Consider the following 18042-nt stretch of genomic DNA (forward strand, 5'->3'; position numbering starts at 1 on the left):
TATGTTAGTTTTTAGTTAGTTTTTTTTTACTGGAGCTTCTTAATGTGCAGACAGGTCAACAAGAGACTGATAATAATGATGAGAATAAATACAAAATATAGTAGATATGAGCTATATTTAATCCACGAAAAGCTGCATCCATGCTCCTGAAAACAGAATAAAAATACAACTTTTTCCGTTCAAACTTCAAAACATAATGTCAGTTTGTGGGATTGTAAGGATTTTGGGACATAAAAAGTAGTTTGCAGCCAACAACAAGTTGAGGAAACAGCACCATATTCCATAGAAGGCTATTTTGACTGCTAGCTAAGCACACAGGCAGCATCTGAAAAGTGTCAACTGTGGCAGAAAAGCCCTAAGGAGAGTTAACTTTGGGCAAATACAAAGATGTTTACTTTCCAGTGTGAGAAACTCAGGTAGAACGTTGCTCTCCCATTTTACTAATTCTACCCTGAAGGTAACTAAAGCCTTTAGAGCAGAGCCATGACTAAGTTAAACCCCACACTGGTTAAATATTAACCACCAGTGGTCACAGTAATAAGACTCTGCTGGGTCACCAGCAGGAGAGGAACCCGTTACACAGGCGGGCACCAACAGGAAACAACCAGTGTCTTAAGTTCCTCCTGATAAAAACTGAGACAATGCAGCAAGCAGTGTGAGACGTGTTTAAGAGACCGAGGACGGAGAGGAAATGCAGCCTGGATTCATTACAGAAAGCTTTTTACCGCCCTCTCCAAAGTTTTCATTTCTGATTGTCTGTTTGTCTTCAGGAGCTCGTTCAGAAATTCCAATGAAAAGTGTTGGAACGTTAGGCCACAGGCCAAGGAAGAACTAATTATATTTAGGAGCAGATAGCGCCACCATGTGGCCAGTGTTTTTATGTGTTTGCTCCTACATGCTAAACACCCATTTCCATCTGTGAGTGTTTTGCAAGATATCCCACCCTTGCAATGAATGTTAAATAAATTTGGTAAGCAAATTTAGATGGCATGTGAGTACAATCTGATGAAAACTTGATTATTCTGACTCACTTGACATTTATATATTTTGCACATTATATCCCTAAACTGGAGTTTGTGTATTTTAGATATGTAAGGATTTGTGGCCTTCACCTACAGTACCTCCAAGGTGCATGGAGAAGGGAGAAAAAGTAATATGGGGACCTTTATTGTATGTCATGCCTTCTCCTTGTTTCTTGTCATCTATAATGAAGGCATAAAAATTTCCCCTAATAAACTAAAATAAATAACAGATTTAGAGGATTATGCAGCCTCAGCGGAGCCCCTGAGCGTGTTCTAGTTTGGCCTTAATCTTCTGTTGTGCTCACTTTTCCACCTGATGTTGACTGCTAAAGTGTGTTCAAAACACCACAAAGCAGGAATAACAAGCATAAAAATATATATATGGAAAAATATATCAAGATCACTGCTGGTGTATGTTGAAACTTTAGCAATAAAAAAGCCATTTATTTTCCTATATGATACTGTTAATGTAGGTGAACTGCAACTTTGTCCTAATGGTTAAATTTTGAATCTCATACTAACATTAACTAAAGATAAAGAAAACCGAAGGCAGCAAATTACTGACCAGATGTTCCGTTTCTTTCCTTCTTTGAGGAGAAACTGATAGTGTCGCTATAAGTCACACAATTTATTCCATGCATATCTGCTTATTTTGAGGGTCACATGAAAAGAAAATTTAATTTTGTATTCATATTATGACACGTGGATACATTTCTGTTTTAAACTATTTCAGTTCAAACAATCCCCGCAGGAAATCATGTTGAGAAGTAAGTCATACTGTCCGAAAAGAACAGGAGGAGCAAATTTTTGACAGTGTCTGCTTTGCTGCTGTAGTGTGCACACAACTCATTTCCAAACCCTGTGTTTTCTGACAACATTTTTATAGAACAACATTAGAGATTGATAAACAACTTCAGTCATTGATATTTCTTTACTAACTAAACATAACTTAAGAAATAAAACATAACTTTATACAGTTTTAAATATGCTGGTACAATTCAGTACAAAAATAAAGGCAGTGAAACGTCTCCATACACAAACACCATCATGTCATCAGTCACATACTGTCGCTCAGAAACACATGAACGCTGGGTGAACCAGTTTGGCACATTATCCATTTATATAACAAAGCATGAATTAGAAAATACTGTATGATAATTTGATACTTTTTCTTTTTACATCAGGAGCACAGTGTCCATGGACTCCGAACAGCCACTAGATGGTGCTTTGGATCCACAGGAGAAACTCAAAAAAAGGTCACAGAATACTTTTAGATGCTCGGGGCAACACTTCTAGTTAGTTTGAATCTGTATTGATCACCTCTGTGCACATTTAGAGCAGGTACATGACAAATGTCTTTACTGATGCCCAAGTTATTCATGCTACAACGTCCTTTGAGAAAGCAGAATAGTCCGCATGGTCACTTTCTAATAATGATACCAGGATGTCCATGGCAAATCCACCTTTCAGTTCCTCCCAGTTGCACCTTTTCAGACAAAAAAAATTGCTCATGTCAACTGGAAAAGACGCCTAAAAGAGGATAATCTCACAGCTTCTCGTTGGATGTCCTTTCTCTCCGGCCACAGCTGGTATTCGCACAAAATGTCCAGAGCAAAATGTCCTATAATTCCCATATAAGAATACAATCTCTCTTTCTCAAACACACACATATACAAAAACACACTCACTCAGTTCTTTTCTGTTGTTTTCTGCTTGAAAAGCCAGCGTGTGCTAGGATTTATCCCCTTGGAGAACCTGAATTAAAAGACAAAATCTGTTACGAATCAGCATTTTTTATAAAACAAACCGTCTTCACTTTGAGTGTGTATCCTTTTGTTGCGGCACATCTTTGAATGCATGTCTGTAAATAGATTTGAATACATATGTGTGTCCCTGCATTAGTGATGCTTACCTACCTGGTTGCGAGCTTTGTGGGATTTCTGCATCAGCACTCTCCACTGGTCGTACAGCTTCATGGACATGCTGCTGCAGCCGTAGGCGTGTTTCCGCACCCAGCCAAAGAACTGCTTCAGCTCCCTGCGCAGGGTGGAGTTGGAGTCCCCGCTGGACTTTGAGTCACAGGAGCCCGACATCAACCGCTCTGTAAGAAGGGGAGAGAAGGAGGGAGAGAAAGAAACTGGAGTTAGACTAGCTTTGGTGTTGTGGTGGAAGAAGTACTCAAGTAAAACTACTGCAGTAAAATAGCCCCTGTAATTATATATTATTATATATGACATTATTAGATTGTTAATACTGATGTATCAATGGGTAAGTACAATTTTACTGCTTTAGCTGTCGAGGTGGAGCTAGTTCAACTTTATAGGCACTTAGGTGGTCCAGTGGTTTCCAGCCTAGGGGTCGGGTCACGTCATAAATTTGAAGGGTCACAAGGTGATTGATGGAGTGGGAGAACAAAACAAAGTTCTGCTACACACATTTTTGTGAAATATTGGTCTGCTGAATGTGTAAATAAGCAACTGTTTGCTAACAAGTTATCAACTTAAAAGATGGTGATATGTTGTTTTCACAACTTGTTTCTGCTGCCGCCAAGTGGCCAAATAATCAGGTATTGCAAGTTTAAGTGCACTTAGTTACACTAAAAAATTAAACATTGTGCAGGATGTATTTGTAGTGTGTGTGTGTGCCAGTGTTAGATACACTACAAGCCATGAAAAGTTCAGGCTCATCAGTCTGGTACATTTTCCAAAATTCCTGTCTTTAATGGGAAACCCAAATTCATTTTTTTTCATCTCATGTTTTATTTTCATAGTTGTGGTCATTATTCTAATCAGTTCTGACACCATTTTATTCTGCAATTTCATTGTTAAGTCTGGGGAGGCTACTGCAGGTAGCCACAATTTTATTGCATCCAGTAGGGCAAGCAGCACGACTTAAATTGTGTTCAGTCTCCCTTATTGATCTTTTTTATCAGTTTTTTTTAATCCCTTTGTATAGCAACAAAAACATTACATAATTATAGTCTGGTTTGATTTTGTAATGTTTGGTTTGGCAATAATTAGATTTGGTTTGGCTGTGGATTTTGATTTGATTTGATCTGATTCGATTTGATGTGATTTAACCAATGCACCCGCCAAAAAAATAAAACTGCCAATACAATACAAAACAGGCTGGGAGAAGGGTAAAGAAGGGTAAAACAGCACCAGTGTGTTCTTCTATGAGGCAGCCAGTTTCCAGCAGTGGGAGAGAACTGTGGGACGTGTGGTACGCCATGATATAAAACAAATTCTAGGAGTACAAATTGCCTCTTAAAATGGACCAAAAGGCTCACAAAAACTGAGATCAAGAAGAAAAAATGCCTTCTGAGTAAATTTAGTCCAGTGAGTGTGTGTGTGCTCACCACTGTGGGGTGTGGATGCAGCTGTAGGATGGCTCCACTCACTCCAGATCCCAGCTTTGCGAGAGCCGTAGATGCCCACGGGGTTACAGCGAACCTGGAGAAAATACAAGATTATGAACACAGGCCAAATCTGAAGCACAATTATATACACTTCAACACATGGTACACACACACACCGTACCATACCTGGACAAAGTACACTGTTCCAGGTCTCAGTCCAGCCAGTCTACAAGATGTCTGATTCCCAACGTCATCCATCACCTACATTAGAAAAAAACACAGAAGAGTTGAGTGCTGGAGGTCTGACCGCAGTATTAAATACCAATGGGCATAAACTAAAACACAGGGCAGAGTCAAGATGTAGAAAACACAACCACAAACCATGTACAGACCTAAACATGCATGCACACCACATTGTTTAGTGGCTCCTGATCAGCATGTTTATGAAAATATTTTCATGTAATCGTGCCTGCTGGGTAAAATCTGCTCTCTATTACGAATGACAGAGCTGGATATGCTGAGAAACACACACAGGAGCGTGCACAGGTACTCCTACAAATAAAGAGACAGATGGCAAAAATAAAGACAGGCTAATAGATAGAGAGAAAGAAACGGCCACACGCTGCAGTTAATAATGTCTAATAGTCCCCACTTTCTCTCTGGCATTCAGTCTGTAAACACTTGTTAAGAGCGGCTACAACAGAAAACAGAACATGGAAATTACAGGCATCAGAGGGCTAATGATGTGACGTGGGGAAGCCAAAACGCTGAGCGTCTTTACAGCCATATTGAAGACATTAACAGCTGAGATGTATCCCTCCATTCCTCAGCATGACCTCATGATTAGGGCCGGTTCAGAGGGAAACAGCGTTTTGTTTTCACCACCAAACCCTTAAAGCCGCTTGGATTTAAGTCTCCTCTCTCCTCCTTCAAAACGGTCTCATCCCTCCGCCGCCTCCTCTCCACTCCCCTTCTTTTCTTTTTCCACTTTGCGAGCAAAGACTTGCTTATTTTACATCTGTGTAATTCCCCCTTAATTACTAGAGAATCTTCACTCGTACCCAGAGGACTCATATGAATTCTGGGAAGCACCATCTGCACGGCTGAAGGTTTTACACTGTATTTTTCATTCATTAAAAGTTTGAACAAAGGTATACACAGTGGCTCTGGCCTGTGTTTTTTTCTCCTGAGCAAAACCTGACTCCTAGATTTATGAGTGATGAAAGTTTTCGAACGGCCCAACTATTAACTCATCTGGCAGAGCAGGCCTCAATCATACTAGATTAGAGGTGATTACAGCATTAGGATGAGAAACAGCTGGGGCAGTCCTGCAGTGATATATCTGTTTGTATGTAAGAGAACAAGAGAACAGATTTATGTCCTTATAACTGTGTGTCCTTGTCCTTTACCTTCCAGTCTTGGCTGTCCTCCAGTCTGTAGCGGATCTGGTATTTGGCCTGAAACAGGAAGTCCTTGAGAGCGGGTGGGGCCTCCCAGCGAACACTCAGTTGATCCTCTAACTGCCCGACACGACTGACAGTCACACCTGATGGAGGGTCCGTGGTCACTGGAGGAAGAGGAGATGAAGAAGGTTATTATATAATAAGATCTCAACAAGAGCTGAAACAATGAAGATATGCCAAAAATCAACTGGTTCCAACTTCTCAAATGTAAATATTTACTAGCTTCCTCAGTCTTCTGGGATAGTAAACCTAATAAATTAGAGTTTTTGACTGTTACGCATCACTTTGAAGACTATTACTATTTTCTAACAAGTCAGACCCAGAATGAACCTAAACGGATCTGTAATAAAGAAAAATCACTTGTATGAGGAAACTGAACACTGATCAGTGACATTAGGGCTGCAAATATCATTATTGTCATGATTGATTACACATTATCACCATTTAAAGCTGTTTTGGCCAACATGTTAGCAAAGATGCTTATTTACACACCAAGAAACATAATCATTCATTTGGAGTCGTGTCACTGTCCTCCTGCCAAATGTTAGTCCAACATTCCCTTTTTAGCTCTGTTTTTGGTCTCTACCAACTCCTGAGGGAAATATCTGGCTCTTTAGCGGCTCGACGCTCCACTATGCTCATCAGATAGTCACTAACACACAGTAATTTGAACAATCGTTAAAATAAAAATATTAATTAGAGCCGTTTTAAGGATTTAATAAATGTCTTTAAAAAGATTAGAGTGTATATGTTGCCAAACAACCTGCTGGATTTCTATTGATTCTTGAGGAAAGCTGTGGTTTGTTGCGTGACTATAATGTCATAATCAGCGCAAAATCTCAAATGTACAAACACTGATTTCACAAGAGGCACAAACTGGGGTATTTTTTAATTTATTGCACCCATTAGCAAGTATATTTCTATCCTAAGAACTTAATGATAAACTTCTGGTGGACAGATGGCCCATATTATCATTTTTAGCCAAATATCCTTCGCTTGGGGGCTTCTTTCTACATTTTAGAGTAATGTTTGCGGGGTCAAGAAAATCCATTCAATTCAAATTTAAAGCGGTAGGAGTGATGTCTTTATGTGTAACAGCACATTGAAGGATTGTTCAGCGTTGGCGGAGGTTTGTGGTCTCTGAGTGCCTCCTAGTTTCTGAAGAGTTGACTTGTGTGAGCTGTAAGAGGCTTTTTCATCTGACAACGATTATCTTTTCGACAAACAAACATATGGTGACAGACCATTATTTTAACTTTCCTCGCGTTTTGTTTTGGGCTTTTGAGATTGTTTCAATATCAACTTCAGTTCCTTTTCATAATGTCATCCCTTAGCAATAAACAAACAAGACAACCCAGGGGAAAGAAGAAGACTGGAAAGATTCAGTGGAGGGGAAAAAGTGGGAGTTGACACGAGAGTTTCAGAGGATTAGTTTCTGGTCACCAGTGTTCGGAGGAACCGGAGTCTCTCGCTCAACTAACTTGTGTTACTTCAGGTGCGTCAGTTTGTACTAATGGTTGATTTAAAAAGCGTAAATGCAACGGTGGAACGCACAATCATCCGTCTTAACACAAAAATGGAGAGTAAATTATTCCTTAATCACAAGCCCAAACCAAAGATATATTCAGACACTAGGATAAATGACTTATTGTAAAATTATTACCTCACCACCTCTGGACTTTTTTCAAATGGTATGTATAATAGAGGACAAAGTTATTTGACAAGTACAAGTGTTGTTTCTATACATTACATGCATTTGCCGATGAAAGTCAATGAGACCTGACAGTTTACAGATTAATCATCGTTGTGTCATTCCTAAACACATCCTCATCTCAGCGTCAGACACCAATACAAGTTGCCTCTAGTCTCTCAGATCAGAGGGTTCCCTGTGACTAAGGAATGCAGAGAAGACTGTAGGTGTTTCCGCCTCGCCTTCATAACTGATTAGACATGACCGTAGACGCGAGTGACTCACAGCAGCTCGGCGCAGGTGTGGTTGCTGTGTTTTATGACCTTCTGCTGTTGTGGAAACTTTCATGAAAAAAATGGCCAGGGCAACCTGAGAGAAACAAAAACGCACACACAAGTCCAGAAACCGCCTACGCTCTGCCTGCCTCTCTGTTTCTATATGGTTACCAGGCCCTGCCCTGCCCCCAGGGTGTGTAAACAGGTGTGTGTGCGCATACATTAGGGAACGGAAAAGGATTATAGTTTGATGGACGCTTGTTTCCTCGCCAGTGACGCCTTCACCTCTGAAACTCTATATGGTTTTCTCTCGGTACATTTCCCAGGCACCGTTCGGAGGGTGTTAGGAGTGAACCAGGTGAAGAGCTCCAAGCTAATCAGGTTGTATTATTTCAGGTCCAAGTCTTAAAGCCTCAAAGCCCAAACTCCTCGGGCCTCGGGGGTCTGCAGCCGGCTTGGAGATGGGATTAGGTTTGAGGATCAGTCTGGAACATTCCAACTCTACATTAAAGGGGGTTAGCGAGTGTTTTCTGTGTGTGTTTCTTGTGTGTGTGTCCAGTGAGCATGAGTAAAGAGAAAATGAGCTCATCAAAAGAGAGGGCGTTTCCATTCGTCACACCTACGCCTGTCCAGGTGCGTGCATGCAAGTGTGTATGAGTGTGTGAGTGTTTTTTAGCGGATAATGAGGAAAGAGAAGAATCTGGTGTTGTTGCATGCTCCGTTTGCTTAAACCGCACTAAGCTAGACAAGGAACCACATAACAAAGCTTTAAAAGGGAACACCGCTCAGTTCCTATCAGCGTGAAGCTGGATGAAGACTTGTGAACAACTTTCTCCAAAAGCAAGAAGCCACAGAAGTCAAGCCAATGTCCTGTCTGTAGGAATATAAGAGATTTATTTATAAAGTGAAGTGATGCTCTTCTTCAGCATTTTATGGACAGCCCATTCGAGGCTAAAGCTAAAGTCATTCATGGTTCACAACCTGTGGGTCACAAGATAAATCTTATGGGTCTTGAGATAATAAATAGGAGTAGGAATGAACCGCTTGACTGTTTTTCAACCAACAGGGATCCTTGAGTGGGTTGTAGGAATTCCCGAGCAGAAGGAAAAATTTTTGGAAGTTGGAACAACAAGGGAAGAAATGGGGTTTTTCTGATTGAGTGCAATTTATAGTGATCCCAGTTTGAAAACATAAGACTATATTCTCTCAGTTTGGGGTCCATGGTCTAATGTGTATGTATTGTGGGGGTTCCTTGGCATGAAAATGTTTGGAAACCCCTGGCTTGACTTACAGTTTTTACTTGGCCTGTCACAATAATTACGTTATCGACTTATCGTATGATAAATGGACATGACCTCGAGAATCCATTTTATTTACTGTTTTGGTTTGTTTTAGTTATTTAGGATATATTAATATTTTTATATATATTCCAATTCCATTTTCTGAATATTCTCAAGAAATAAAAATGAATTGCTCTTTGAAAGGGTGTACTCGAATTATAATGTTAATCGTTATATCAGTGGCATAAAATGGTCTTAAAATGACAATAATATCACTTATCACAATTATTTCTGGTAACTATTATTATTATTGTAACCCTTGTTTCCCCATTCAAGGTTATTAAATATTTTTTCCACACTGCCTGACAGTATCACATATACTGAAGCTTGTTCCAGCTGGAAAGAATATTCAAAACCAAGACAATATTGTTCTTCATTTTATACACGTTACCCCAAAATGCAGCTTTGATATACTTGGTATCTTTAAAGCCTTTGGGATCTAGTTCTATAAAAAATACATTGAATCTGCTGCACAAAATGATGTGTATGTTTTCATAATTTAAGAGCTTAGAATAAAGACAGGAAACGGGGACACAGCTAGCCTGGCTCTGTGAAGACTTGAAGTCACTGCTGCTGGCCAAGAAAATGTCTGGCACATAACCCCCCCACCGTAAAACCACAAATTGTTGCTGTCACGCCAACGTTTTTTCTATGGATTAAACAAACAAGATACAACGTGTTAATTAATATGCTTTTGAGGTGCTGGAAGGCATATATTTATGATTTGTCAAGTTGTTAACCCTTGATTAGTCTTAATGCTAAGCTAAGCTAACTATCATCTAAGTCTTGGGAAGAAAAGAAATAAGCGCGTTTTTCAAAATGTCTGACTGTGCCTTTAAATGAAGTAATCTTTGATTGTGACTTTCATTGTTTTCTTTTTATTTGCTTCATTCTTCCTTTAACAACACTAAAAAGTGAACTACTTACAGGTTGTAGACACAACCTGTGACGAGGGGGCGCAGGTAGATACTGCTTTGTCTTTTCAAGGGTCCCAAGCCTTAAAGGCTGGTATCCACTGTCCTAGACCACAACCTGAGGGCTCACTGACATTGGGATCTAAGCTCTAAAATACAGCAGTTCAAGAAAGCGGGTCAAAGTTCACTCCTTCTCACACTCACCCACGTCTAGGATGTCGAGGGTGATGACATCAGAGGTAGCCTGGCCGAGCTGATTGGAGGCCTCCACCCAGATCTCATAGGGCGTGAAGAGGTGCAGGTCCCGAGTGATGCTGCAGGAGTACGGCTGCGAATGAGTGTAATCCTCACACTCCTTCTCCTTACCGTACCATCTGGGAGGAAAAACAGAAAGTACTGAAATAACTCTGGACAGTATCAATATCCTCGAATAATACATGTGATATATAATTTATTGTATAATGTGTTACTGGTTAAGAGTTTATCTGGATCTTGTGGTTTTATTAAGTCCTTATTTACAGTAATCTTGCTGCAGTAAGACATTTCAATGCAGTTAGTGTGCCTGTGGGCACTGCACGTCGAGTCATTTCACTTTTGGTGTTTTTATATAGTTGATTTAACAATTAAAGATTTGAATAGAGCTTACAACCCATCTGAAACTCATTTTTGAAAATGTATCATTCCCAGATGAAAACCTGTTTCTCCTAATTCTCGTGAAATTTGACTTTTCTGAAAGGGTTTCACCTTCTGGCAAGCACTGATGTTATTCCTCCTTAAAATACGTTCTGCCAAAGAGATAAGGTATTTTGTGCTGTTTCCAGCTCTGTTTAACTTGCTGCTGGGGCTTTTTTAGAGGCATATGAAAACTCACAAAAAATGTAGATTTTAACTGAGAACATTCGCAATAAGGCTACCAAGTTGGATGCTTCATCCATCTGAATCTAAGGCTTGTTTTACTTGGTTTTCACTCCCTTTGTTTCCTACATGTTTCTACATGTTGTAATTTTCCGAATAGGTTAGGCTACTCAGAAATGTTATCAATTGCCCATTCGCTGAAGGTCTCCTCACCCAATTGGCCAATCATAGCTTAGCATGGCAAGCTTGTGAAACTTTGGATTTCTCCACATGTTGAAACAATGTTCATGGATCTGCAGTAAGAGTAACACACATCTAAAACCAAAATGCAAGATATAAAGTCATGGCAAGCACATCCACTGATGCATCCTGGATGCTACTATATCAGAGATAAGGTTAATGTTAGCATATCTATCCTGCTTTGTTGGATTCTGGGAAGTTTATCCTCCAGCAACCACAGCTAAACATGTCACCCAAGATAGCGTTACATAAATATATATTGATGGTGTAAATGCTAAAAAGTTAGAAATATTTAAATGGATTTATGGATTTCTATCCTCAAAATCAGTCATTATTCGAAAGAGGAAGTTGTACTAATTACAGCGGTATGTGTGTGTTTGGGTCAAATAGCGTCAATTTTGTTCTAAAGGTTTATGTTTAATTCCCAAGAAAAGTTGATTTTCAGATACCGTTGTGAATGGAATGACCTGAGCATACCTGAGTTTGTACTTGAGAGTGTACTGTGTGCTAATGTTGGTCTCTCCTTTTCCTCCTGGAGCCCAGCTGCAAGTCAGGTCTTTGGTGTTCCTGGACCAGCAGGTCAGATTGACCGGCTTCTCTGGAGGCACTGGGACAGAAAGAGAGAAACAGAGAGAGAGAGAGAGAGAGAGAGAGAGAGACATGGGTGAAGAGAAGGGAGATTAGAACAGAGGGAAGGTAGAGAAAGTAAGGAGAAGGGAAGATGTGGGGTCATTGAGGGTACAGAGTTACCTCCAGCCATTACTTCAGACCCTTCCTCCTGAGTGTAATTCACCCACTAGTGATGTTCCTCAGAAATTGGTGGTTTTTTTCTTAATTGGTGTGTGTGTGAGTGTCTCAGTGTGTGTGTGTGTGTGTGTGTGTGTGTGTGTGTGTGTGTGTGTGTGTGTGTGTGTGTGTCTGATTTGGTCCGACTCGGGATCCCTGCCAACATTCCTCGTCTCTCAGAACACCAGGGTGCTCAACACCAGTGTCGCACAGAGATTTAGGATCCCGACTGCATCTCCTTGTCTTGTGGTGTGTGTGTGTGTTGTGTGTGTGTGTGTCTGGGAAAATGAAAGCACGTGTTTCTTCATGGGTACATTTTTGTGACTCCTGAAAATTTCAACTTTACCTCCAAGTAAAGTGTTTAATCATTGTTTCTTGCCCTGTCAGACTATACTGTAGTGATTACAATTACTTTGTTGATACAATGTTATCATAACCAACAGAAATCATGGCCAAAACTACAAGACCAAAGTTGTAATAAACAGAATCATCGTTTAAGGCTTAGTTTTAGTGGTCAGGGTACTAAAAAAGATACCACTTTCACTCTGTATAGTCAATATTTAGCTACTGTTAGCTTAGCTTAGCACAAAGACTGGAAACAGAGGCAAACAGCTAGCCCGACTGTCTTACCAGCACCTCTTAAGCTCCCTAATTAACATACTATATCGCAGTTGTTAAACCTAAAACCAGTGTTAAGTGGTTATGTGCCAGATGTGCTAATACTAAGCTAACCAGCTGCTGGCTGTAACTTAATATTTATCCTAAAGACATGAGATCGCATCGTCTACTCATCCTACTCCCAGCAAGAAAACAAATAAGCATACTTCCCAAAATGTCAAACTACTTCTGGAAGGTAACATAAATATTTAGGGGCTAGGTAACGCATTATGTAAATGCTGGTCCCATCGCGTCTGTGTAAAATGTCTTATTATGACCCATGCCCTATGAATGATTATGCGAGTAATGGACCACACAGGTGGTCAAAGCGTCACAGAGTGACACACTCATGGAGGCCTCTCACTGGCCTGAAGGCAGGAATACTAAACATAAAATACAGCCACAACTGTGTAGGGACACTTAAAAATCTGCCCACTACTTCCTCGTTGTCTTCCTTTATTCCGCATTTCCCTTTCATTCCTCTCTCCTCTTTGTTGCGCAACTACTCTTGCTCCTGTTCTGCCCTGTATTTACACTTTTCCTTACTAAGAGTGAAGCAGAGAGACAAATGATGACAGTTCCTGTCTCAGAAATTGTGGCCAAATAAACACATCCTACTACTACTGAATAAAAGCTGAAAAATCATATAACCACTGACAACTTACTCCCGACGTAGAGGCAGGAGCCCGCCAAGATGTGTCCCTTGTGGTTGTGACAGACCAGGTTGTCACCGGACGTTTGCCTCGAGGCGTTGAGCCCAGCCAGCGTCACACTGAGGTTTGTCGGGCTGAGCACTCGGTACAGGGAGCTAGGCAGCTGTTGACCATTGAGTGTCCAGAACAGAGAGCTGGCGTGGACACCGAGGTCGGAGTGAACCCAACAGCTGGCGGTTAGATTGGACCCCATGCGAAGGACGGGGTCCTGGGGGTAGATTACTGCTACATCTGGAGGAGATGGGTATTAGAGGAGGAGAGTTGATGAGAACAAATTTACACTCGAAGGTCAGTTTACTCAACACTTAGAGCGCTATTCAGCATGTGAAATCAGCCGTATAATGTCCTTCGTGGCTCTGGACGGACCTTTCTAAGGAAATAACCCTGATGATGTCATAGTGATGTAATCCAGGGTTATGAGTTTAGGCTTGAACCTTCAAATATTGGACATTGGTTTTTTAAGATAAAGGTGGACTACTAAAATATGCTTTACAGTTGCATTATGGGATATGTAGGATCCAGTGTTTGGATCCATACTAGGGACTACAATTCAAGATATCACTCTATGGAGTCGTCATACTAAATCGCTGGAGGATGCCTTTAAAGGTCCAGTGTGTTGGATTTAGTGGCGTCAAGCAGTGAAGTTTTCAGATTGCAATTTACGTGCACGAATGTGTCTGTGTTTGACGCCTTGGGAATGAGAACGGACTTGGAGATGGTGTAGGAGAAACTACGGTGGCTGCAAAACTCGCAAAAAAAACTCGAAAGGCTCTAACTACAACCAGTGTTTGGTTTGTCTCTTCTGGGCTACTGTAGAAACATGGCAGTTAGACATGTTGGACTCGAAGACGACCTGCGCATTCTGGTTAGATTAAAAACTGCTCATTCTAAGGTTAAAGAAAAACAAATGATTCCTAATATTCAGGTGGAGTTTATTTTTTTTTTTACACTAATTGAAAACATACTATGAATATTATATTCTATTTCTGACAATAGAGCCTCCTAATTGTTACACACTGGACCTTTAAAGACTAGACTTTGGAAAAACAACTAGTTTTGAGTCTCCCAGGCTGGGCTAACTATGGATTCAAAATCTAATAAAAGAAAATTTAATATCGCATGAGCCGATTTGTTTGCTTTCACAACCAAGATGCTTGCTGGTATGCTTGATCTGCAGCTAGAAATTAGCATTATCAGGCTCAAATATGTTTTGCCGCTCCAAACTGATTGTTGTTGGCCGAAATGTCTCTTTTGATAGTAAAGGTTGCTGACCCTTAGTACGAGTAAAGAATGCTCCAGAAGAAGAGAAGAGAAGAGATTCAGAGAGCAAGTTTATTTCTTCAGATTGGAGGATTTTAAAGGAAAATGTTGCCCACCTGAGTAGACAGCTCTATGAAAACATGTAAGTAAAAGGATTTCCATGCAGAAAAGACAGAGCAGTGAGCGAGTGAGAGTGTCAACACTTTGTCAGACCACTACAAATCTGGGGCCCGGGGGCACATCTATTGAGCTGCCAGCCACCTTACGCTTACAGACATTGTGTGGGCTTTTGAAGAAGTTAAATCAACTGTAACTCCACACCAATATTAATCTCACTACCCCGACTGGAGCTTTGACACAATACTTTCATACATTTATGCACACACATGAACGCAAACAAACATATGCACAGAGGGCGGCTGTCTTTGTCACCAGATACGGCGAACCAAAAGGCAGACCATGATTAGCCAATAATATGCTGATCCAGCTGAATAACAATCAGTGTTTATGTATTCCGGACGCAGAGGACGGGACATTGCCCTGGAGCGGGGTGTGAAGCCCCCTTACACCCAGTATTCTACAGTTCAAACACTTCAGTGATAGATGCGATTACTCCTGTTTATTGTCTCTGCTCGACACGCTCACTGGAGGAAATGGCTTGTAAAATGTTATTTGTTTGGAGAAGCTGAGGGTGCTTGAAGCACAACTCTGATCGGGGCAGGGGAGTTTACCCCTGCAATAGTGGAGGATGTAATGAGGAGCAAGAAAAATGTTTAATTTTTAGGAGGTCTGAGTGACATTTAGGGCTGATTTTAAGTCTGAAAACACTTTTCTTTGTGCTGTCAGTCTTCAAAGGTACATGACATCCCCTCCTGTTTTCTAAAGACCTATTTACTCTTGACTCATCCATGCGGCGGTTCAAAGAAAGCCTATACTTTTCTCTGTCTGCTCTACAATAGACGTACATGTGGAACATTTTGAGGGGCTAGTGTGGACGAGCCAAGTGGAAGAAGTCACGCAACATTTAGTGACAATGAGCCATGCAACACCATCTGAAGGGAGATTGAGGAGACAGCGGTGGATGTTTTTCAATTTTTTTTTAATACATTTATGCTCTAGGTTAATTTAATTGAGACTCTTATCTGTGGAGAGGAGGGATCATCTTGTCTAACATCAAATTCAAATAAGGGCAAGCACAGGCAGGAGAAATGGGACATGTAGGATATGAGAAGTTCATTTCGAGTTAAAAAGCATTTTTTTCAGGATTTTGTTTGTTTTTAGAGTGAAATCTTTGGTACTAAATGATCATATCCAATATAAATACCCCTTTTATACGCTAGCAGGACATATAAACTCAAACTTTGTGGCATTATGAGCTGCACTAAAATCTAATTATATGTTAGTAAGAAAATTCCACATTTAAACTGTTTTTATTTCAGTGGCATCTGTAAACCACAGCACACTGAATGAAGGGGAAGCACCCTCCATCATTACAGTGAATAAAACAGTAATGACCTATTAGGGCCTATAATAAACAGCAGGGCAGTTTATGACCAAGGCCCATTGTCTTCTATAATCCCCTAAAAGTATACTTTCTTTTATTAGCGCCTTTCAAACAGGATGAATAACAGGAGATCCTCTCTGAGGAGCTGCTCTTTGCCAGTGAGCTCACCATAAAAACTAATCCAGCCACTTAACGGGGGAAGCGGACATAACTTTGATTTATTTACGTTACTGTGCATTAAGCTGCCGGTTAACATTCTCCAAAACCCGAGCAAATGATGTCACTGTTTTGTTGCGGTTCGTAAAGCCCCCTTGCCCTCCATGTGTTAAACGAATTATGGCCTGACTTGTTGAAATTCAGCCTCCTGGGAGATGAGTCCTCTCTGCAGGGATACAACCAGTATACTTCAGCAGGAGCATATCAACAACAGGAGGTGTCAGGTGGACAAAGTGGCATTTGTCCCTTTTCACTGTGTCCAGAAACCAGCCAGAGTTGGATCCTTATTATGTAAAGCAGCTCAGGAAGGAATCTGTTCAGTTATTTAGCACTGGAAACATATTTCAAATGCAGTATTCCCCCATGAAAGATCACTGCGAAGCTTATGTCTTCCTTATAAGGGATTTACATAATCTTATGTTGATTTATTCCTCCTATGGAAACCCTGTATCTTTGGAACTCTTTAGTGGAGTAAGAGCAACCCTTTAGGGTTTTATCCTCTTTAAAAATCACTATAACATCTCCATCATTTTATTATCAGGGCTTGCAGGTTTTATGCAATATCCTTCCAAAACAGTAATTTTATCCCACATGACATCACTATGATCTTATCAGGGCTTGTAGTATTTCTGTAATGTTTATATTGACTAATACCCTTTTAAAATATGCTTCTTATCCCCCATATTGATAACATTAAAATATTCCTCCAATACCATTACCAAGGTTTATAGTTTATCTGTGATGTTTGCATTGAAGCGTGTTGTACTATTATAAAATCCATTTCCCAACTGCATTATCTTTAAAAAACCTGCATACCAGAGCAGGACAGTGTCACACTGAGCTGTTTACACTAAGATCTTCGGGTGACACATGGATTAAACTAATCTTTGTGGACCAAAAAGGCAGCCCCCTGTACCCAAACCAAAAACCCTTCCCCAGCCAAGACCACGACTTTGCGCATCGATGGACATCTGTGTGCAACTTACGTGTGGACAAGGACAGCACGCCGGGAGTGTGCAGCATGAGGAAAATCCAGCAGATATCCAAGACGGCTTTCATTTTCCCCCCCCAGTTGTTTTTTTTATTATTTTTTTTTATGTCTGTCTTGATCCCTCGTCCTCGTGTTGTTGTGTTGTCGCCTTCTTTTCGATCCTGGAGAGATAATTACGCACGGTGGAAAGAGGAAAAACAGCACGGGGTTCAGGCTGAATGCTCCGGATTTTATTAACAAGACAACTCTCAGGAGTGAAGGAGCGCTGCTAGAAAAAGTGTGACCCGGTGGAAAAAGTCACCCTGTGAGAAGCCATAAGGCAACTCGTCCTCATTAAAAGGCTAAAAGAGTGAGTATACCGCGTCCCGTTTGCAGTCTTTTCCCTTCTTCATGCTTCCTGCAGCTTAATCATACACAAGTTCATACTTTTTAAGCCCCTCCTCTCTCTCTCTCTTCCCACACAGTCGCCAGTCATTTCCCCCCTCTTTCCGTCCTTTCACTGCTCTTTTTTTTTCTTCCTTCAACCTCTCCCCCTTCAGTGATGGGTAGGGGAGTCAGGGCCATTCACTTTCACTGAATCACTCTGTCTCTGTTACTTTCCATGCCTCAGGTCTCTGCTTTACAGTTTTTCACCATAGGAAGCTGTTGAGTCACTGAGAGCAACAGAAAAGATTTCCAAATCCTAAAGTGTCTTTTTCTCTGTTTAATGTCTTTGTCTATGGAGACAGTGTGACAGAGACTCTTTTTCCACACACAAA

General features: G+C 40.7%; 1 protein-coding gene across 2 annotated transcripts; it reads right to left on the reverse strand.

Moving 5' to 3' along the window:
- Positions 1–1934: 1934 nt before the first annotated feature.
- On the reverse strand, positions 1935–17709 carry crlf1a (cytokine receptor-like factor 1a). Of its 2 annotated transcripts, none has more exons than XM_035673303.1 (9): positions 17280–17709; positions 13266–13544; positions 11635–11764; positions 10267–10436; positions 5790–5947; positions 4567–4641; positions 4381–4474; positions 2939–3123; positions 1935–2777 (listed from the first exon to the last, which is right to left on the reverse strand). In XM_035673303.1, the coding sequence occupies exons 1-9, from the start codon at positions 17350–17352 to the stop codon at positions 2754–2756; spliced, it is 1188 nt and encodes a 395-aa protein (XP_035529196.1). In that variant the 5' UTR covers positions 17353–17709; the 3' UTR covers positions 1935–2753. The 2 variants fall into 2 exon arrangements, with proteins under 2 accessions (XP_035529196.1, XP_035529197.1); XM_035673304.1 differs by having other exon boundaries at positions 2935–3123.
- Positions 17710–18042: the final 333 nt, after the last annotated feature.

Source organism: Morone saxatilis, unplaced genomic scaffold (genome assembly GCF_004916995.1).
Source record: "Morone saxatilis isolate NCDOM2014 unplaced genomic scaffold, NCSU_SB_2.0 Contig3, whole genome shotgun sequence".
Taxonomy (NCBI): Eukaryota; Metazoa; Chordata; class Actinopteri; family Moronidae; genus Morone; species Morone saxatilis.